We start from the raw sequence: 23,653 nt of genomic DNA on the forward strand, positions 1-23,653 counted from the left end.
CTTAACTGGAACAACAAATGTCTGTAGTATTGTTTCTTAAAATGAATGGTTCATATTATTTTGATTTTTGTATTTTTTTAATAATTTTTCTTATTTACCCTCTATTATATTATTTTTTTCTTCTCTTAAGGGAAAACGGCGCTTTTGGCCCCTCAATTGTTTTACTTTTGAAAATTTAGTCCCTGTTAATTGATTTGAACAAATTTAGTCCCTTAATTGTTTATAATAGGTCACATTTGATCCCTGATGTTATATAATTAGAATTTTTTTTAATAATATTTTTTCATGAGGGTTTATTTGTCCATTCCTTTTAACCATTCAACTTCATTCTCCTTCTTCACTAGTTAATTTGCCAGAACTATGAGGAAGACTGTTTGGAGAAAGCCAATAGAGCAAAACCCATTATTAATGCAGTTGATGCAAAAGGGATATGTTGTTTCTCACGCTTAACTTTTCCTTCTCCTCTGTCAATCCCAGTAGCAATCGGAGATTCAAGCACAGTTGTTTTCATATCTTCAACAAAATGGTTGCCAGAGGCGAGAAGTGATGAGACGGCGGCGGAAGCGGTGGCGCTGACGAAGAGTGAGGCAACGAAAAAAGCGGAGGTTCCTCATCCTAGTTGGCCAGTACTTGCAGCCGCCCACCACCAATACTTGGCGTTCCCCCATCTCCCTTCCTCTTTTCCATCTTACCATCTTTGAGGGCGTTTACTTCAACTAGGCAAATCCATTTATTTCAATAGTGCATCTATTATCTATATACAATTTTCTAGTGCAAATTCCTTTGTTTTGTTGCTCATGGGTGAAACATTCTCCATGTTTTCAAGCTCAGACTCATCTGATTTTAGCTCTATAAGCTCATAATCCTTTACTCCAGCCATGGCTTCTTGACAACTCACTAAAAAGGAGAAGAAAGTTGAATTGTCGAAAGGAATGGACAAATATAACCTTCATGAAAAAAAAGTTTATATTTTTTTTTAATTATATAATATCAGGGATCAAATGTGATCCATTATGAACAATTGAAGGACTAAGTTTGTTCAAATCAATTAATAGAGACTAAATTTTCAAAAGTAAAACAATTGAGGGGCTAAAAGTGTCATTTTCCCTTCTCTTAAATAACCTAAATTCCGTTAGTATAAACTTGAGTAACGGAATATTCCGTTAACTATTTATTATTTTTAACTTACTCATTAATTTATATAAAAAAGGTCTTAAGTTCGAACCTCATCCCAATTAGAGTTTGGCGTATATTTTTTTTTTTATCAATAATCAAAATCTGAATTCAACTTTTGAAAGATATAGTAATGGGAACAAAATCATTGGAATAAAGTGTACCAAAATCTCATTTGTTCTAATACTGCAAGTACCAAAATGAAAAGTTACAATTTAAGCAGCCCTCACAAAATCTCGATCATTTGTTCTAAGGCCTTCAAGCATATGCTGCTGCGGCCTTCTTCCTTGGAGCTGCTTCAGTATCTTCTCTGAAGTTGGTCTTAAAATGGCGGGGCACGTTGCGGAGATATCTCATGCGGCCGGTTCCGGTGGTCTTTCTACGGATCACCTTCACACTCCAGTTGTACGTTCTCTTGCGTGCAGCGGGGTAAGCACAAGCGGAGCAGCGGCTCTTCTGGACTCTGGAGATAGAAGCTCCGGCGGCCACACCTCACATTGAGAGTGTGGGTCTTGTTCCTCCTCTTTCCGAAGCTCCCTGTTCCCTTTCCCATTGCTATGCAGTTGCAGGCACCTTAGCATAATTGTTAAACATATACTACGAATATGTTAAAATGTATTTAAAAAATATATAATATAAAATTTAACATAAACGTTGGTCAAATAATTAGTCGATTAAATGCATAACATTCAAAGTTAAACATCAAATATTATAAATCAAGAACTTTAAAAATCATTTGATTTTTATGCATTTAAAAAAAAAAACAAAAACAAATTTAGGTTAAGTATTTTTTTCGTTTAATTAATCTTCTTTTGATTATTTAGATCAAAACAAAACTTAATATTTCAATTATACTTTTGCATTATTGGTATGATTTAGGTCGTTATGGTATTAATATTTTTTGTATGTATTTTTATAATAGTACAATTGTACATTACTTTACAAATATTACATAATTATTTTTTTATCGGACAAAATTGTTCTTACGTCATTGTCAGACCTGCGCGACCTAATTACAAAGTTGTTGATCATAAATATAATTACACCTTGACTCTAAAACGGTAGGAACATTTTCCAAAGAATTGACAATTTTGACATCCCACTGACTCTAATTGAACAAGTTTACACATCAGAATTTTATCAATACATTAAAACTTCTAAAGAAATTTGTAAGTTAATTTTTACTATATCATTATAACAATATCTATTATAACTATATATTTTGAATTATTTATTATCATCCCCTATTGATAGGAATTGTAACAATTGTCATTGACAAATTAAACTCTCAACTACGGATGTAAATTAAAAAAATCAATGATTTCATTATTGTTGATGAAAAGTATGTACGCCACTTTATTACTCTTTTTAAATTAAATAAATTAGTAGCTACAAAAAAAAAAATACATATGCATTTAATTAATTTAAAATTAAATGTCTATAATACCTTTATTTAAAAAAATTATGCATTATAAAAAATTTAAAAAGAAATATAATTTCATTAGTTATATTATCTATATTTTCTACCGTTCAAAGATTCATTACCTTCAAATTTTTTAATTTATTATATTCACTACATTATCCATTATATTCTCTTCTTTTTACATTATCTTGTAATTAAATATCAAAGTTATAATACAAAATATGTTATATATATTTATTTACCCAAGTATTTTATACAAATAATAAATATTAATATTTTGTTCAATACTTTTACATGATAACCTACGGCACACATCTCATGACGCATGAAACATCTAGGGGAAAAACTACCATTACCAAATATCAATAGGTGCTTATAAGATAAAGAGTTAATAGTACAACTAAGATCCAACATATACACAACAAGGAAAATCTAAAGATTCCTACACCATAATCTCAATGCACGATGAATCCATCTATGCTACCACCAATAACCCTTGCACATGACACACTATCAATAAAAAAAATAAAAAAAAATAAAAAAAAAGGAAGACATGTACTGACGATGAAGACAATGACAATGCTACCCAAAAGAGAATTAAGAATAATTAGAGAAATTTAAACCAAAAGTAGTATTTATTTAGACTATCGTTTTTAGACTAAGTATTTAGACTAGCATTATTACAAAAGTGCAAACATTTATTTTAGTGACAATATAATCAATCTCTCATATATTATCTTGCATTTATATACTTTAAATTACCGATTTAAATAAACAAATTCAATATTTATTTACCTATACATGAACATCTCCGATATAATATTGCATTGATATACTTTGACATATTTAAAATAATCATTGGGCATTATTCTTCGCGCGTAAAAGAACTAGTACTATTAATAAAAACAAAATCCTCAATTTTAACTTCCCGCCAAAATAGTGTAATACAATTCCTAATAGAATATATTGTTTCGTACTTTCTGTTCGTACTACAATTCTACATTAAAATTCCTATTCGTAATACAATACTAACAATATTAAAATTCTTATTCCTATTCAACAATATTATTCCGTCACTACTCCAATCAATATCAATACTATTATTAAAAAAATAGAATCCTCATTTTTAACTTCCTGCCCAAACACTTAATAATAATAAGGTTAGTAGTAAAAAAGAAAAATAGAAAATTATTTGTAATTCGAGAAGTCCTAATGTTCCAAAAGTATTTCTACGTGTTATTTTACTATTAATCTAATGAATATGAATATAAGTAATATTTTGCAGAAAAAAAAAAAGGGAAAAGATTCGGTTATTTATAATTTAGATTAAAGTTATAGGTCGTTATTTTAATATTACTCTAATGAATATAATGAAGATTTTGCAAAAAAAATAGAAAAGAATTGATTATTAATAATCTATATCTATACTATTATTAAAAAAAAATCATCATTTTTAACTTCCCGCCCGAACACTTGATAATAATAAGGTTAGCAGTAAAAAAGGAAGAATGGAAAAAAAAAAACTGTAATTCGAGAAGTCATAATGTTCTAAAATTATTTGTACGTGATATTTTGCTAATAATCTAATGAATATGAATATAAGGAAGATTTTGAAAAAAAAAATAAATAAATAAAAATCAGTTATTAATAATTTATATTAAAATTACAAGACGTTGTTTTACTATTAATCTTTTTTTTTTTTTAATGCTACTGGCTCTATTACATGTTTTACTATTAATCTAATCAATCAATATAAGGAAGATTTTGCATAAAAATGAAAAATAATCAGTTATTAACAATTTAGATTAAAATTACAGAACATTATTTTTTTATTAATTAATCTAATGAATATAAGGAAGATTTTCCAAAAATATGGATAAGAATCGATTATTAATAATCTATACTTATATATATATATATATATATATATATATATATATATATATATATATATATATATATATATATATAATAGTATTTAGCAACAATATATTGTTATACTTACTGAATAACAATTTAGCAACAATATATTGTTATACTTACTGAATAACAATATATTATTGTAGCTCAAGATTTTGCAATAATTGAACAACAAATAATTAAATTAATGATATATAAATGGAGTTTGGGAAGAATGATATATACATGGATCCAACAATATTAAATTATTGGTGTTAATTAAGGCATATTATCTACATATGGCATTTATAGACTTATTTTATAACCATATATCACAAGCTCAAGGATTTCTTTTAGAACTGAATTTTTGTGCATGTTCCCAATTTGTATATTTCATTGGTATTCAATGCAATTAATACCCCCTCCAAGTCTTTGGTATAAGTTATGGAGTATTACATTCTTTGTATGTTTGAATGTTGCTATCAGTTTGATAGATTATCACAGACTTATAAAAAGATTGTCAACATGAAGTTACTATCTTTTATTTCACAAGTGAACTGCAGTAAATGACTCACCAGGCTACTGCCACATTTATCCTAATTTTACATTTTTGGAAGTGTCAAAGTGAATATATCTAAGTGAAAGCGAAATATATATACAATATAATTAATAATTAAGTTTGACGTGTATTATTTGAGATATTTGGTTAGTTTAATTTGTGGAGTTAATGTTATACATTTATAAAAACTTCTCATGGTGTTCAATACATTAATCATTGAACAGTTCCTGGTGTTCAATAATATTAATAATATATTCATGAAAATGTTGAGACAAACCATTGGACTTTTGCATTGTTTAAGTCGTTTGATGAAAAATGTTAGACCTATTTGTTAACTAAGTTTATAAATTTTAATGGTATAAATCGAAATTAAGCAAAGATAACATCAAAAAATATAATCTATAATATTCATTGTTATAATTTATATAATTGTATATCGATCTAAATATTTTTAAAATATTATAACAAATCAATTTCGTGCAACCAACGAGTAAAAATACTAGTTTAAGTACTAAAACATATCCCAACACAAATACTGATTATAATAGTATCCACTAGCCGTGCATGATTTATTTATACAATTTTTTATTAAGGTATTATCTCAATTGGATTGGATACTTCCAAAATGAAGTTTGTTCACATCCATTTTCGTGCGTAATAAGAAATAAATGCTAATACATAAATACTTGAAAAATCATTAAAAAAAATATTACTCTGTATAATTTATCTCAATTGGATTGGGTACTTCCAAAATCAAGTTTGTTGACATCCATTTTCGTGCGTAATAAGAAATAAATGGTAATACATAAATAATTGAAAAATCATTAAAAAAAATATTATAATTTATCTCAATTGGATTGGGTACTTCCAAAATCAAGTTTGTTGACATAATAAGAAATAAATGCTAATACATAAATAATTGAAAAATCATTAAAAAATATTATCACTTATCTCAACAACCATGTATTCAAGAAAATTAAGCTATGTTGTCTGTCATAAACTTATTAAATAAATGGGTTTAACAATGAAGGATTTCTGTATATATAGGCATTATCATCTCTCCTAAGATTAAACACAAAAAAGAAAAATCATTATACTCTAAGAGAGAAAAAGAAAATGAGTCATAAACATACTAGCCTTGCCAGCAGGGAATCAGTAAGAAAAAATCCCAAAGTTGCTAGAGATGATGAATACTATGAAGAAGCAGAAGAAGAAGTTGAGTACTCTCAACATGAACACGTGAGTATGACAATAGAGTATGATGAAGATGAAGAGGGAGAGGCGGAGGTTAGAAGAGGTTCAGCGATCTCCAACCATGGAAGCCATGGAAAAGGGAACCATGGTCATGCCAATCACTCAAAGAAATCAAATTCTCATGGCCATCATTCCAAGCATGATGATGATGAAGACGATGATGATGAAGATGATGATGAGTATTCACAGCATTATGGAAAGGCAACCACCACACATGTGGCATCTGATTATGAAACACCACACTCTCGTGGACATTCCAAATCGAAGAAATCAAATCATCACCATGGTCATTCGACACGAGATGATGATGATGATGATGATGATGAATACTCAGAGCATTATGGAAAGGCAACTGTTACTCATGTAGCACCAGACTATTGACATCAAGGGCTCCCTACTCGTTTTGTGAGGAATAAAGTTTGGATCTACTTTGATTGCATTGGGTTTGCTGTATTGCTTTTAAAATAATTATATTGTTGTGAGTTTCCTTCAATTCAATTGTATTTGGTTTGCTATAACATCTATTGTATTTGAAATAAATATAATATTATTGTCTTATGTCTTATGATACTATTTATCACACAAGTAATGCTGCTACTTGCATGAAATTTGTATCATTTATTTTAATATTTTCTAAACAATATGAAGAAGAAAAGTCGCGCTGTTAATTAAAAAAAAAAATATTGGTGGAAGATAACGGTGTCCGTAGGCACCGTTACCGTTTGGGACCGTGTTCACCCTCCATGGCTGGTTTATATGTTTAGCATTGGCGGTAATGACTATGTTAGCCCTTTAATGTCGAATTCCAGCCTTTTTAGTTCTTATACTGAGGAGGAATACGTGGTTATGGTGATTGGCAATTTCACAACTGTTATCGAGGTGATTAATTTAAACATTTAATTATTTAAATTTTTAATTGATAAACTAAGTATTAAATAGCATTTACGAAATAAATTAATTATATCATTCCATTTCATTTTTTATTTTGAATTTTAAAATGATATTTTTAAGAATGAGTTATCCCTTTAGAGAGCTCATCAGAGAGGAGATCTGGTATTAGCTATTTTTCTATCCATCCATCGCCAAGAATAGCTATTTTCCATAATATGGCTAGTATTTACACTATGGTTTTACTTGCCTTGCTGCTGTTCTGTAATCCGGTGCATTCTTTAGATGAATCAGCCTTCTTTGTGTTTGGGGACTCATTATTTGATGTTGGCAACAACAACTACATCAATACTACCAATGATTTCAGGGCTAATTTTCCACCCTATGTCGAATCTACTGGCAGATTTTCAAATGGTCGCCTCATTCCGGATTTTATTGGTATGTTTATTATCAATAGAGAAGGTGGGGTGTATCCTTAACCAAATGTTAAGAGTTGGATCCTTGTTTTTTGGTATGGATCGAGCAGCCTTAAATTTTCAGGTCGACTGTTATACCTAATAGAGGTTTCTACAATTCAGCGAAGGGATTAGTCACAGTGTTTTAGGCTGAAAACTCTGAGTATATCCAAAAAAAAAAAAGAGAAAAATATTAGTAAATCTTTTAATAAATTTGGAATAAGGGTCAAATAATGCAATTAGGCCACTCAACTTAAAAAAGTTACAATTAAATCCCTAAACTAACTCATTTCATACAATTCGTCCAATTTGCAAGTTTTCTCCATTTTTAACCGATCATCCAAATTTAAATTAATTTTTAAAAATAAATAAATAAATAAAATAAAAAACTTCATCTGGGAACGAAGATGCAGTACCTTCAAGATTTTTTATTTTTTTATTTTTAGGAAGAAACCTTCCAGAGTTTTTAAACAGTAAAATTCATGAATCCTTAAACACCAAATACCAACACCAGACCATCTTTAACAAAACCAACATGATTTTTTTTTTCTTTTTCTGTGAAGAGAAACCAACATAAATTTTTAAAAAGAAATATTAATCGAATTCAACTGTAGATCTTTGTTAAAGATTCAAAAATGGGATAAAACATCAACATGCAGTGCTGCTTTTGGTGGCCGCTCCTCGATCTCCACTCATCTTCTTAATCTGTAATAGATTTATTGGCCCCAAAAGAACGAGAGAGAAATGGGTTTTGATTGAAAACTAATGATGTACATTTTAGATATGCATCGGAGCATCCAGTAGATCCGATGATCTGTAGGACTATAGCATAAGTTTTTCGACGGCTAATTAATGTGGATAAAAATTCCTGAAGGTACTGCATCTTCGTCTCCAGCGGAGACAACGTTTTTTTATTTTCATTTTTATTCATTAATTTATTAATTTCTAAAAATTATTTTAAATTTGGATGACTTGATAAAAACTTGGAAAACCTGCAAATTGGATGAATTGCATGAAATGAGATAGTTTAGGGACTCAATTGTAATTTTTTTAAGTTCAGTGGTCTAATTGCATTATGGTGTGCAGTTCGATGGCCTATTTGACTCTTATTCCAATAAATTTTCATGTTGGTGGTTTAATTTTCTTCTTTTTCTTCTTCCTCTTTCTTTGTTTCAGCCGAGTATGCAAAGCTACCATTAATTCCGGCATATTTCCGGAGCAAGCAAGATGGGGTTACTAAAGGAGTCAACTTTGCATCAGCCGGTGCTGGAAGCCTTGCTGAAACCTATCATGGCAAGGTGGGTGGTCTTTCCTAGCTAGACTAATACATATTAAAAAACTTTTGGCATAAATTGAAACATTATATAATCCCAACACATCGATTGAATGTTTTGTATGTAATAGAAATAAACGAAGTTGTAGTTTGAAGCTGAGGCTACAAAAATGATATTCATTTATTGAATTTAGCAACAAACTTGGTTGTGTGAGTAACCGTACACTCTCATGTCTTAAGAGAGTTTGCGTGTTTAAAACCTCCTTTTATATGGAAAAATCAATATGACTAGCTTTTTGCCCTTTAATTGGGCTAGCTTGATGGGAACATGGATTAGTCTGAGTATGATACAAAGTTAAAGTTTAAAGGTCGGTGCCTCATATAATTAAGGTCTACTCAGATACCTCCTGGTATAACCAAGGTTATTGAATATAATTTAACAAATGACTTTCTCAAAAATTGTTTGCAGTAAATTAGCTTTTATCTGATAGCTGATTAAATGCAAAATGATTTTCGCAAAAAGTTGATCGTAACATTGCTTTGAATAACTTTTTGAAGCAATAAACTGTTAAAAGAAAAATAATTAATTAATCAAAAACTCATATTAACTATTTAACTAAGTCAAACAACTAATAGTGGTCATACAAATCAAAATCGACTAATTAATTGTTTGATCCTCAGGTAATTGACCTCAGAACACAATTGAGATATTTCAAGAACGTTTCAGAACATTTGAAGCAGATGCTGGGGGCAAAAACGTCAAACAAACTGCTGTCTGATGCTGTTTATATGTTTAGCATTAGCGGTAATGACTATGTTAGCCCTTTAATGTCGAATTCCAGTCTTTTTAGTTCTTATACTGAGGAGGAATACGTGGATATGGTGATTGGCAATTTCACAACTGTTATCGAGGTGATTAATTTAAACATTTAATTATTGAGCGTATACTATATATATATATATATATATATATATATATATATATATATATATATATATATATATATATATATAATTTAATTATCAGTTTAAAATTTTAATTAGTAAATTTTAATTGATAAACTAAGTATTAAATAGCATTTACTAAATAAATTAATTATATCATTCCATTTTATTTTTTATTTTGAATTTTAAAATGATATTTTTAAGAATGAGTTATCCCTTTAGAGATAGCTCATCAGAGAGGAGATCTGGTATTAGCTATTTTTCTATCCATCCATCGCCAAGAATAGCTATTTTCCATAATATCAATATTGCCCTTGCACACACTATATAAGGAAAGATTTTGATATTTCTTATTTTGGTGTTATCATCTCTAATTAACAAAAATATTTTTACGACTAAAATATATTTACTTTTTTTATAACACCAAAAACGCATCTGGAGAAACATGAACCATAGAGGCTAGACCGATTTTCACCTCTATGACCAGTTGAGCTACCCATGCGGGCGTCACTTAAATATCATTGTAAAACTGACAATAGATATATATTTTATGGGAGTGATTCTCCTATGAGACTGTTTTACAAATCTTTATTTGTGAGAAAGGTCATTCACGGATTACATAGCCACATTAGAGAATTTGCCTTTATTTTGGGTAGTGAGATCACTATATATGTTATGATTTTTCAACGGGAAATATACAAGGAAGGAGGAAGGAAATTGTGTTTATGTCCTTGCTAGCTTTAGGGTGCGTACCATATATATGCTAGGGCTCTCAACATTCAACAAACAAAAAGTGAGGATTGCATGGAGAAACTCCAAGCCTTAGCCAAAATGCACAATGAAGCTCTCCTAAAAGCTATCAACAAACTAGAGAAGAACTTACAAGAGTTCAAGTATACATATTTCGATTATTTTAGGTTTACCACAGACACAATTAACCATCCATCAAAATATGGTATGTTTTCTTTTTCAGAGTAACAACAATTAACGAACGAGTAACCCGCAACAGGATAGGTCAAGTGGCAAATGAGTCTTTTTTGTGGGAAAGAATACCGGGATAACCCGGGTTCGATTCCCACAAGTGAATTAATGAATAAGTTAGCTATAGACTTTTCCCTTTTGCGGCATACTAATTAAGATGGATTATCTAGTCTAGTTGCAATTAGTGGCTAGGGGATTGTTGGGCGGAGGCCGATAAAGGGACAAGTCCAGCATAGGGGATTGTTGGGCGGAGGCTGATAAAGGGACAAGTCCAGCACCTGCCTCTCGAAAATTGTTGAAGGGACAAGTCCATCACCTGCCTCTCGAAAATTATTGGGCGAAGTCTGGTAAAGGGCCAAGTCCAGCATCCTGCCCTGTGGTGATAGTATATAAGGAAATATAGTTGAAAATTGTTGGGCGAAGTCTGGTAAAGGGCCAAGTCCAGCATCCTGCCCTGTGGTGATAGTATATAAGGAAATATAGTTGTGTGTGAGTTATAATTTTTGGCGTAATAGTAAACCTTTGATTCTAACACGGTATATATGTTTAAGGTTTCAAAGAGTCGAAGACAGCATGTTGTGGGAGTGGCTTTTATAGAGGAATTCCTAGTTGCGGAGGAAAAAGGCAAGTAAAAGAGTACCAGTTCTGCCAGAATGTTGGAGACTATTTGTTTTTCGACTATGGTCACCCCACTGAGAAGGCAAACCGTTTGTCTGCTAAATTACTATGGGAAGGAAGCAACTATGTCATTGGACCTTACAATGTTAAGTCCTTGTTTCAACTCTAAGCTTACACCCAACCAAAAGCTTTCTTGATTTCTATTTTGCAATGTACCTTTAATAAAAAATAAATAATAACACAACTATTATTATCTATATCTTCTTGGGTGAATAAGTTGATTTTTCAATATATATATATACATATATATATATATATATATATATATATATATATATATATATATATATATATATATATATATATATATATATATATATATATATTCTCTACATCTACATCTACAATTCTAATAAGAGCCAATAATGTTAGGCCCTTAACTGGAACAAAAAAATGTCGGTCATATCGTTTCTTAAAATGAATTGTCTATTGTTTCTTAAAATGAATAGTTCATATTATTTTGATTTTAGTATTTTTTAATGATTTTCATTATTTACCCTCTATTATATTATTTTCTTCCCTTAAATAACCTAAATTCCGTTAGTATAAACTTTAGTAACGGAATATTCCGTTAACTATTTATTATTTTTAACTTACTCATCAATTTCTAGAAGCAAGGTCTTAGGTTCAAACCTCATCTCAATTAGAGTTGACATAATTATTAAACATATACTACGAATATGTTAAAATATATTTTTAAACATATATAATATAAAATTTAACATAAACTTTGTTCAAATAATGAGTCCAGCTAAATACACAACATTAAAAGTTAAGCATCAAAGATTATATATCAAGAACTTTAAAAATTATTTGATTTTTATGCATTTAAAAAAAATTAGGTTAAGTTTTTTTTTTCCGTTTAATTAATTAATCTTCATTGGATTATTTAGATCATAACAAAATTTAATATTTCAATTATACTTTTGCATTATAAATATGATTTAGGTCGTTATGGTATTAATATTTTTTGTATGTATTTTTATAATGGTACAATTGTACATTACTTTACAAATTTATACTATTATTTTTTTTATGTCCCGTATTTGGTTTCAACCATACCTATACAATTATTTTATTGACAATTATAACCAAACTTGACTATATTATCTTGCATTTGTAAACTTAGAATTACCTATTTAAATACGCAAATTCAACATTCAATTATCTATGCATGAACAATTCCAATATAATCTTGCCTTGATATATACTTTAAAGTACTTATTTAAAAAAAAAACATTGGACATTATCCCAATCGCGCAATGCGCGTAGAAAACTAGTATATATATATATATATATATATATATATATATATATATATATATATATATATATATATATATATATATATATATATATATATATATATATATATATATATATATATATATATATATATATATATATACCTATACAATTATTTTATTGACAATTATAACCAAACTTGACTATATTATCTTGCATTTGTAAACTTAGAATTACCTATTTAAATACGCAAATTCAACATTCAATTATCTATGCATGAACAATTCCAATATAATCTTGCCTTGATATATACTTTAAAGTACTTATTTAAAAAAAAAAAACATTGGACATTATGCATTTGTAAACTTAGAATTACCTATTTAAATACGCAAATTCAACATTCAATTATCTATGCATGAACAATTCCAATATAATCTTGCCTTGATATATACTTTAAAGTACTTATTTAAAAAAAAAACATTGGACATTATCCCAATCGCGCAATGCGCGTAGAAAACTAGTATATATATATATATATATATATATATATATATATATATATATATATATATATATATATATATATATATATATATATATATATATATATATGAAATAATACTCAAAATGTTGCTCAATTATGGTGATTTTTCTTGATTCCATTCGAAATGACTTTTGTGACTCAATGTAATCCCAGATTTGTGTGGTTTTGCTCACTGTAGTACATCCTCTGTTTATTATTGTGTCCAATTGGTGTTAAATAGAGGGACCATTAAGTAATTGCAATATTTGCCTCTCATTTACCCTCTTAAACTGACATGAAAAACCTCATCTTTTGTAAAGGATTAACCTTTGCTAGTAGAGAATTGTTTAAAGAAGCGTATAGAGAATTATGGCATTAAGAATGAGAAAGATATGAAATTTGAAAAGAATGAGAAGTTGAGATCAGAGTGACAAATTGAAGAGGGTGGGAGAGGGTAAATGAGTGGCAAGTATTGTAATTATTAAATTGTCTCTCTATTTAACACCAATTGGACGGAATAACAAATGGATGACTACATTATTGAGCAAAAATACACAAGTCTAGGACTACATTGGGTCACAAAAGTAGTTTAGAATGAAATCGAGAAAAACCACCATAGTCGAGTGCACACCTTTAACTGTAAGGTGCAAAACCATATAACGACTTAAAGTGCATAATGTTGAACCTTAGGTAGCATACATTTTCACCTTAAGGTGCATGAATTTAAAGCGTAAGGTGCAGAACTTTGAATCCTTGATTGCCTAATATTAAAACTTATGAATTACGACTTCCACGCCATAGGTGTATAATGTTGAACCTTAAGGGAGCCCAACATTCCTCTTTAAGATGTATGAATTTAAATACACAACTATGAATCCTTGATTGCTTGACATTAAAAATTAGGAATTATTACTTCCACAGTTCCACGTCGTAGGTGCATAACTTTAAGGTGCATAAATTTGCTTGAAATTGGTACACACATAGTCAATTCTTTCATGCATGTTCTCTTAAGGTTCTTCTTGCATGTAAGTGATTAATTGACAAGATGCAAAGACAACAAAGAGTAGTGGAGAAGATGTCGTAGCTTTGCTTTGTTTTGTTTTTACTTTTATATCTCTTAACGCAACAAGGAGGGCCACGGGTGGTTGGCCACCCGTGGTTCCACCCGCTGGTACTGGCGGGGGGCATGGTGGGTGGTTGACCCCCCATCGTTCCGCCCACTGGTATGTGATGCTTTGGTCTCCGTTTTATTGAACCCTTGTGCAATTGTGTGTCTTCTTTGATGTTTCGTACGTCTAGAACGATGTCCTAAGTATCCACGATAAGATTTAATTATGAGTCTTGAATCATGTTTAAGGTCTATCTTTGTGATTCGTTGGATTAATATGAGGTCTTTGATGTTCGTTTGAACCGTTATGTTTATCCTATTGATTTGCATGCTAGTTACGATGTTGTTGGTACTAGTATGTGCTTGTTCATTAGTTCTCAATGAAGATTGGTAACTTGAGTTTACCAATCATTGTAATCTTCATATTGAAGTCTATTGTTATTGTGCCATTGTATTGAATGCTCCTTCCATGTCTCTCCTTGAAGTATTTCGATTGAATATCTTGTTGAAGCTTGTACAAATGTTATACTCTATTGATTTGTTCCTTGATTGGGCTATTGTTGAGCCTCAATTATCTATGTCGATGACTATGTGATGCGATTGGTGATAATGAGTTTTGCTCAATTGATTGGCAGTATACTATCACGTGATATGTATTATATTATTAATGACATTGCGTATGTCTATGAGATCAGCGGCAAGCTGGCGGAAGTAGGCGAGGAGCAATGGCTCCGGAGGAATAAGGTTGGAACTGGTGTACAGGGTGGCACTTGCAGGTACAAGTTGGAACTGAAATAAGGATGGAATTGTGATATAAAGTTGGAACCGGGCATAAGGTTGGAACTTGTCATTGATTGCGATCCTTGACTTTCATTTGCTTATGAGTATGTATTGTTGTTGCCTCTTGATTGATATTGAGTATCGTATCATGTTGATTATTTTGTTGTCCTTGTCATTCACATTGATCTCTTGAGTAACCGTATGATGTTCGGTCGATTGAGTGTGTTCCTTGATGAATCTTGTGTCGTCTCTACTCCTTGTTTTAAAGCTAGAGTTGTTAAGTTTATATTAATATATTCCAAGTCTCAAATGTTTTTCTTATATTTATATTATAAAGTACTCAACGCTAGTGGGTTACTTAGCATTATTCTCTAATGGGTGCTACCCCTTATGTTTTACAGGTACAGATAAGTTCTCTTTCGAGCGCGCTGGATGAAGACGTAGTTAGTGTAGCCTCTTTTATCTCTTAGCATAGTCCTTACGGCCTGTGTGCCTAAACTTTAAACTTGTGATTTTGATGTTGGAGGTTTGGGATTAAAGTACTTTGACTTTTTAACACGTGCATCTAATAGCTTAGTTAGATGTGGCATAGCATTCCCCGGTTGACTGTTAGTTTCTCCGATCTTTTACTACTTAATGCTAGTTTAATCTTTATCCTTGAGCTTAAATTGTTTTGTTTACTACGTAAAATCGGGGGTGTTACAAGGATCATACTAATCTCCAGCCATTAGTTCTTGTATTGAGCGATCCGGACTGCTGCAGAGTTTTGTATCTCACTTCTACTCAGCTCTCTCTAGATGGTGTATGAGGTATGTAATGTGACCAGTGAGAGGACTAGTGACCTTATATAACCACTAGCCATCATTGTGGTTGTATGTATTTAGGTCTAATAAACCCTAACTAGACTCCCAATCATAATGATAGTCTAGCTATCAGGTTATTAGTGTTGCACCACATATCAAATACTTAATATTATCATAACTTATCCGGCCTAATGTTATAACAATGATATAACAGGAAAACATTACACAATCGACATTGTTGCGCGTGAAATTTCTCCTAAGAACAGGGGAATACAATAAAGGTTAGAGTGGTGCGTACCTATGAGATTTAGAGAGAAGAGATGCTGAAACAGTGAAGTCTATAGAGTGCATATTTCATGATGAAGGGGCATTGTATTTTTTGTACTATCATTTGAATATTTTTTAATTCAAAATGTTTTGTTTATGGATATGATTTTTTACTATATTTTTTGTAACACTTCAATTTCAGGGAACTTTTTTTCATGCACATATTCCTAAAAGATTATGTTCAAAAGTATTCAAAGAGATTTAAAGAAGGTCGAGTTTTTTTGTATAATAAAGAGGTTTTTGGTGATTGGTAATTTTTTGAAGTTCTATTTTAACACAGTTGTGAGTGAATTCAAGGATGCAGTTTTTCTTAGGCATATTTGTGACAAAGAAGATGATGATTTCTTTGATGAATTCAAGCAATGTGATGCAAATGTTGGTGTATCTGTTAAGAGTTGTGAATGTTGAGAAGCTCGATTGAAATTATTAATAAAATGTTTTCCTATTGAGAGCCTAGTCATTTATGCCTTTGGGCATTAAACATGGTTCATATGATTAATGGTTGACATTTTACAAGCATTTGTTACTGGTCATTCCAATATTTTTGTTATATTTTATATTTATAATTTTAAATTTGTGTATTTTGTTTAAATTCATTGTAAGATTGCATAGTTTTACATTACTTTGAATATGCATTTATTGTATTTGTTTATTCACACCAATACACCACATTCAGATGTGAAATTATAGTTAAAAAAAAAAAAGAATATTACAAAAAGTAATTATTAATTGAGAATAAAAACGGCACGGAATTTAGGTCAATTGAAATAGAAAATGAATATTAATAATTGACTGAAAGTTAATAATGATTCCAAACGGACTCAAATGCAAAAAAAAAAAAAAAAAAAAAAAAAAAAAATGGCCAGACTGATGACCGCCCAAACAATAGTATATGTAAATTGGTAAAGTATTTTGTTATTAATAATTTACCGGATTTTTTTTTGTAAAAGAATCTGTTATTAATAATTAACTAATTGACTAATTGATATGTATTTAAAAAGAAAAATTGGTTGAGAATAAAAATTGCACGGAAATTAGGCTAATTGAAAAATGAAGTGAATATTAATAATTGACTAAAAAAATGATCCCAAATTAACCGAAATGAAAAAAAGAAATAGTCAACCGCTCAAATAATAGTATATGTAAATTGGAAAAATGAATATGTTATTAATAATTGACTGAAAATATTTAAAAAATAATCTATTATCTATTATTAATAATTAATTAAATAATATGTAGTAACAAAATAATAATTGACTGTGATAAAAAAAATGGCACATAAATTATGCAAATTGAAAAAAAAAATGAATATTAATAATTGGCTGAAAATTAAAAATGATCCCCGATTAATAATTTTGAACCGGAAATGGATTAACTAATATATATATATATATATATATATATATATATATATATATATATATATATATATATATATATATATATATTATGGGATACATATGAATTTGAACTTATTGATTTCCTGAGAAAATAGTCGTGTAACGGGCAAATTATTTTGAGAATACATTGCACAGAGAAGATTGTTACTACGTTATTGCATAACTATGTTAATTATATACAATTAAAAAAAGAAATGAATAGTAATAATTGATTGAAAATTAAAAATGATCCCGATTAATTATTTCAAAAATGAAACGGATTAACAACAGTATAGGTAAATTAAAATAATAATCTATTATTAATAATTGATTAGAAATATTAAAAAAGTAATTGACTATGATTAAAAATGGCACATAAATTAGGACAATTGAATAAGGAAACGAATATTATTATTAGACTCAAAATTCTAACTAATCCCCGATTAACTATTTCAAAAAGAAAAAGGATTAACTATAGTATATGTATTATATGGGATACATATGGATCATAGCTTATTGATTTTCCGGAGAAAATAGTAATGCAATGGGTAATGGTCAATTGTATTTGGCTTTTTCCCGAATCATTCATTCTGATGGCCGGAAGGTGTTAGCTCTAGACGGACAAGAATATGTTGCTACTATCAATGTCATGGCAAATTATGCTGTGCATCCGTATGCACCCTGCATGGTGCATACGGATGCAAAAACTACGTCGTTTTGCATAAAACGCGCGCTCTACTTAAAAAAAAAAATCAGCTTTGATTCCTAGCAACAACATTATGTTATTCATTTTTAGTTCATTCATTTTGGATTTTTTAGTTATGAAATTCTGGAAGTGTAGTTATGCAATTCTGGAAGTGTAGTTATGCAATTGTTGAAGTGTAGTTATGCAATTCTGGATGTATAGTTATGAAATTATGGATGTGTAGTTATGCAATTCTGATTTTTTTTTTTTTTTAAGTTAGACGCCAAAACGACGCCATTTTTGCATCCGTATGCATGGTGCATACGGATGCACAACATAACGCTCCCAATGTCATCTACAAAGAGGTTTTTAATAATGTGTAGTTCCAACCAGTGATATTATATTTTCCTTTTATGCGAAGATGACAAAATTAGTATATATCTACATTGAAAATATATCTTCCATACAAATAAATTAGGATAGCAAATGATTTATATAATTGAGTTGCTTGACAACGAATAAATTTTCCACTTAATACAAATCATAAACACTGATATATAAAATCTCTAAAGTTTCAGCACCGAATACGTATATCTACACATGAACTATTAATTGGGCTATTATTTGCAACAATGATAACATCAGAAAATACAGTCATACAAATTAATTCTTCAATTGCATTATATAATATTCGAAGTTATAATTTATATAATTGTATATCGATTCAAATATTCTTAAAATATTATACCAAAAAGTATTTTTGTGTATAGCGCGGGTGAAAATTAAATACTAGTAGAGTAAATAGTATATTAAAAAAAAAAAAAAAAAAACACTTGTAATGCCGAGTTCTGTATGTAGTCCATATTAGTGGTAGAGTTCAGTCGTTTTGAGTTTTGACTGTGCTCTCTAACGGGCCGCCGCAGCCGCCTTACATTTTAACGATGCAGCGGTGGGGACAAGTGCAGAATATAATAGCCCATCCACTACTCCAACCTTCAATGGTCGCCAATGCAAACTGTCCCATTCACAACCTCAAAAGCTACTTCCCTTGCCTTCTCATCGTCCCCAAAGCGTAGAAACAACTCCTCCAATTCAAATCCAACTTCTCTTCCTTCACAAGCTCAAACTATATGGAGGAGACTTCAATAGCCCTAATCCTTTCATTTCCCTTGGAATCCCTCATTCCCTCGGCAGCTCGGCTTCTGGTTTGCTGAAGAACCTAAAGGTAACAACGATATATGAGGTTGTTTCTTTCCATTTTCTGTTGATCATAGATGATGGAAACAAATCCTAGAGGCTAGAGGCAATCTCTTCTCGTTCAATTTAGGAAATCATTTTGCATATGTTTTCATCTTCACCATCTTCATGTATTTGTATTTGTATCTTCATCTTCATCTATGAATGGACCGGCAAATCATGGAGAACATGAACTTAATTTTTTACCATTTTAGGCTCATTGTAAGGTAATTTTTTAGTTTTTTTTTTTACATATTAAAATTAAAAGGGATTTCATACATTATATGCTGCCATTGCTTTAATTGTTCATTAATATTTGAAGTTTTAATGCTTTTGGATAATGTGTTATTGTAAATTTTTGTTCAGTGTGAAATATTTGAACAGTGTGTTTGTTCATTGTATGTTTAATTTGATAGGTTTTATAATATCTCATTTGATAGGTTTGAAGCTCTGGGTTTGAAATTGGTAATTTGGCACTTGGCAGTGTGCTTCCAGAGTTCCAGCTTTTCAGTGTGATTTTGGCACTTTGGCAATTGGCAATTTGGCAGTGTGTAGTGTGTTTGTTAATTGTTAGTTTAGACTTTAGACTTGGTTTATTTTTTATTTTTTAACTTTTTCAAGTGTAATTCTCTATTAATTGTGGAATAATTTGTTAATCTTTCGGGTTTTTGGTAACCGGTTTTGGCCGGTTATAGCAATTTTAATCGGTGACCGACCGTTTGCTCACCCCTATCAACAAAGGAGATTCTTTTATTATCCTTCATTTCTTGGGAAAAAGATGTCTCTTTTGAGCAAACTCCCTTGTATTTCTTCTTCTGCTAATGCCAGATTGAGAAAAATCGAATCTTTTTCCCTAAACCCAGTTTGCTCAATACACTATGCATCCTGTTCCAATTCCCCGTTCACTGAGAAGCATTCAGCCGAGAGGTACCAGAGGGACAACTGGATTTACAAGAACAAATTGGAGCAGCCCTCTTCTTGCCCGCTCCCAGCTGACCCTGACCCTACCTTTGTCAGGGACTATGACATTGCTCAGCAGCTCCCTGAGCTCAAGAAATTGCTTCTGGTCTTGAGGGAGAAGAGAGGGGAAAATGGTAGCGGTGAGAAGAGAGGGCCCGGGAATGTGTTTTTGGTGGGGACGGGGCCAGGGGACCCAGAATTGTTGACTCTCAAGGCATTGAAAGTGATTCAGAATGCTGATTTGCTGTTGTATGATAGATTGGTTTCTAATGATGTGCTCAGTTTAGTGGGTCCTGATGCTAGGCTTCTCTATGTTGGCAAAACTGCTGGGTACCATAGCAGAACACAGGTTAGTTTCTACAAAAGTTTCAGTTTCTTTGGATCCTCTTTGCATGTTTTGATTTAGCTCTTAGAAGCCTTGAGTTTGAAATGGATATCTGATGAATTTTATAATCTTATGAATTGGGATTTCTTGTTGAATGCATGTGTAGATTTTCTGTTAAAGTGTGGACTATTGGTAATTGTGAACCTATGATTTGCCTGTTTATCTTATGTCAAAATGGGTTTTAGTGGATTTTGTAATTGATAATAAGACTAGAGAAAAATTATTGGTGGAAATTGTAGTAACCATTGCATCTGCTAAACAGAAAGAGTTTGTCTAAGAGCTTTTATGATTCTATATTGGTTGGAGGCCTCTGTCTTCTGTGAGAATATACAATAGTAAGATTGATTATTGATGACCCAAAGTATTCACATTTGACATTTTGCAGGAAGAAATTCACGAGTTGCTTTTGAGTTTCGCTGAAGTTGGGGCCAATGTTGTGCGTCTGAAAGGAGGTGATCCATTGGTGAGTGCTTTCATTTGCCTTTGAAGTATTGAATAGTTTTTATTCATAAGAACTTTTAGTGTTTTCAGTAGTTCATAACATCGGTTACATTTTGGATTATAGGTGTTTGGACGGGGTGGAGAAGAGATGGACTTTCTACAACAACAAGGAATTGAAGTGAAAGTCATTCCTGGTATGATACTTATAAGGAACACTCTTCCTCTTTACCATTGTAAAATGAGTGATTTTTATCCTTGACTTTGTATTGCGCATAATACCTGCCTATTCCAAAGCTCATTACTTTGTAGTTCGATGAAACAATAAGCAAGCACTAGAACTAGCAAGATTTCTGCATTAGTTAATACATGTTCTAGATGATTGTGTTGTTATTCTGTTGGTTGTATGCTACGTTCCGAAGAAAACCTTGAATTTATGTACAATAGTTCAAAATACTATTGAATTTTTACGTATATGCTATGTTTTGAGTTCAGATTTCCTACTCGAGACTTCTTCTCTATTTATTTTTGCTTTTGTATTGCTCTAGTGATGGTAGGAGTAATTGAAACATGTGCTTCATCTCAACTAAAAGCCTAAGCTGATAGTTGGATTGCACAACATTAATGGCTCAACACGCCCCCTCACGTGTGCGGTGGGTTCCAAGCAACACGTGGACCGTAGTCGCTTATGGGTGGCGCTGAGATTCGACTCATGATCTTTGGTCTGACTTTGATACCAAATTGAAACATGTGCTCCATCTCAACTAAAAGCTTAAGCTGATAGTTGGATTGCACAACATTAATGGCTCAACAGGAGTTATGGACCTAACCTAGTCTCAGGGTGTCTAAATCCTTTGTATAAATGAAATTAGGTTGTAGGCTATAAGGGGTTATAGTTCGTTCTAACTAACATGGATGTGTGGTAATTGATTTCAGGTATTACGGCAGCTTCTGGAATAGCTGCAGAGCTCGGAATCCCATTGACACACCGTGGCATTTCCAATAGTGTTAGATTTCTTACTGGCCACTCTAGAAAAGGAGGATCAGATCCTCTATTTGTAGCAGAGAACGCTGCTGACCCTGACTCTACCTTGATTGTTTATATGGGATTGTCAACTCTTCCTTCTCTTGCCTCAAAGTTGATGTATCATGGCCTACCTCCGGATACACCGGCTGCTGCTGTTGAACGAGGGACCACGCCACAACAACGCTCAGTAAGTGATAAATTTATACATTTGGTTTCATCTTTGTTTTCTTTCAATGTTTTAGATTACTAAAACGAGTTAATACCTCCAATGGTCCTCCGAGTATTAGGGGTTTACCAGATGTGGTCCTCCGAGTTTTAAATGACATCCAATGGTCCTCCATGTTTTAAAAAATAACCACCCGGTGGTCCTTTTAGGACGTCTCGTGGTCATTTTAAACTCGAGGACAACGGGTGATTATTTTTTAAAACATGGAGGACCATTGTAGGTCATTTAAAACTCGGAGGACCATTGGAGGTATTAACTCTTACTAAAACTATGTACTAATTTAATTATTATCCACATTTGTGATTGGTTTAATGTCCTTTCTTAATTCGGTTACACCCGATGGCATTTGGACCCTGTCTGAAGCATAGTTTTACACTTCCTTTTTGGAGCGTATGGCTTATTGCATTTTTCCTTTAAATTCATTCAGGTATTTGCTGAATTGAACAATCTAGCCGATGAAATTGCTTCACATCAATTGGTATCACCAACTTTGATCATCATCGGGAAGGTTGTTGCACTTTCACCATTGTGGCCATATTCTACTGAAGGGGCTCCGATCTTGGTTGAGGCCAAATTGTAGGCGGAGATCATGCACTCATGATGGCCAACAAGCGTTATTTGCAGGTAATAATATATGGCCATGCTAATTAGGCAAGAATGCTGCAGCTTACTGCTTTTTTGAGCTGAATCTCATATGAGATGAATGCTACTAACGATTCTTTACGAAGAAAAACGATGGATTTGGGCATTGGAGGAGCAAAATGAACAACATTTTCTTTGGTCTGTTTAAAGTGTAGATGGGATAGGTAAATCTTGATTGTGGCTACTGCCTACTGGCTGTTCATTGAGTTATACCCAATAGTAGATTAATCATTTTCTTTAAGGGATGAGGATTTGAGATTGATAAATTTTATTTGGGGAAATTGCAGCTTTAGGCTTTGAATTAAGGTAGGTGTAATTTTGAATCCTAATCAATATGGAGTTGGAAATTAGTCATCAAAGT

The 23,653-nt window shown here is 31.3% G+C and overlaps 1 protein-coding gene and 2 pseudogenes across 2 annotated transcripts; 2 read left to right on the top strand and 1 right to left on the bottom strand.

Annotated features, from left to right (window-relative positions):
- Positions 1-1,252: 1,252 nt before the first annotated feature.
- On the bottom strand, positions 1,253-1,760 carry LOC109163859 (annotated as a pseudogene).
- A 5,672-nt stretch (positions 1,761-7,432) lies between these two features.
- Positions 7,433-11,637, top strand: LOC109163840 (annotated as a pseudogene).
- Positions 11,638-19,280: 7,643 nt separating this feature from the next.
- LOC109163885 (uroporphyrinogen-III C-methyltransferase) lies at positions 19,281-23,646 on the top strand. Of its 2 annotated transcripts, none has more exons than XM_019312604.1 (6): positions 19,281-19,603; positions 20,055-20,923; positions 21,345-21,422; positions 21,525-21,594; positions 22,334-22,667; positions 22,910-22,931. In XM_019312604.1, exons 2-6 carry the CDS (start codon positions 20,393-20,395, stop codon positions 22,914-22,916), a joined length of 1,020 nt encoding a protein of 339 aa, XP_019168149.1. In that variant the 5' UTR covers positions 19,281-19,603; positions 20,055-20,392; the 3' UTR covers positions 22,917-22,931. The 2 variants fall into 2 exon arrangements, with proteins under 2 accessions (XP_019168149.1, XP_019168147.1); XM_019312602.1 differs by lacking the exon at positions 22,910-22,931 and adding an exon at positions 23,078-23,646 and having other exon boundaries at positions 19,288-19,603; positions 22,334-22,611.
- Positions 23,647-23,653: the final 7 nt, after the last annotated feature.

This window comes from Ipomoea nil, unplaced genomic scaffold (genome assembly GCF_001879475.1).
Source record: "Ipomoea nil cultivar Tokyo-kokei standard unplaced genomic scaffold, Asagao_1.1 scaffold3047, whole genome shotgun sequence".
Taxonomy (NCBI): Eukaryota; Viridiplantae; Streptophyta; class Magnoliopsida; order Solanales; family Convolvulaceae; genus Ipomoea; species Ipomoea nil.

Bases quoted from the DNA above. Each gene is read 5' to 3' on its own strand.
- LOC109163885 (XM_019312602.1), top strand. From the start codon at position 20,393: ATGTCTCTTTTGAGCAAACTCCCTTGTATTTCTTCTTCTGCTAATGCC. The intron at 20,924-21,344 runs GTTAGTTTCTAC...GACATTTTGCAG, and splicing joins GGTACCATAGCAGAACACAG to GAAGAAATTCACGAGTTGCT. The intron at 21,595-22,333 runs GTATGATACTTA...AATTGATTTCAG, and splicing joins TGAAGTGAAAGTCATTCCTG to GTATTACGGCAGCTTCTGGA.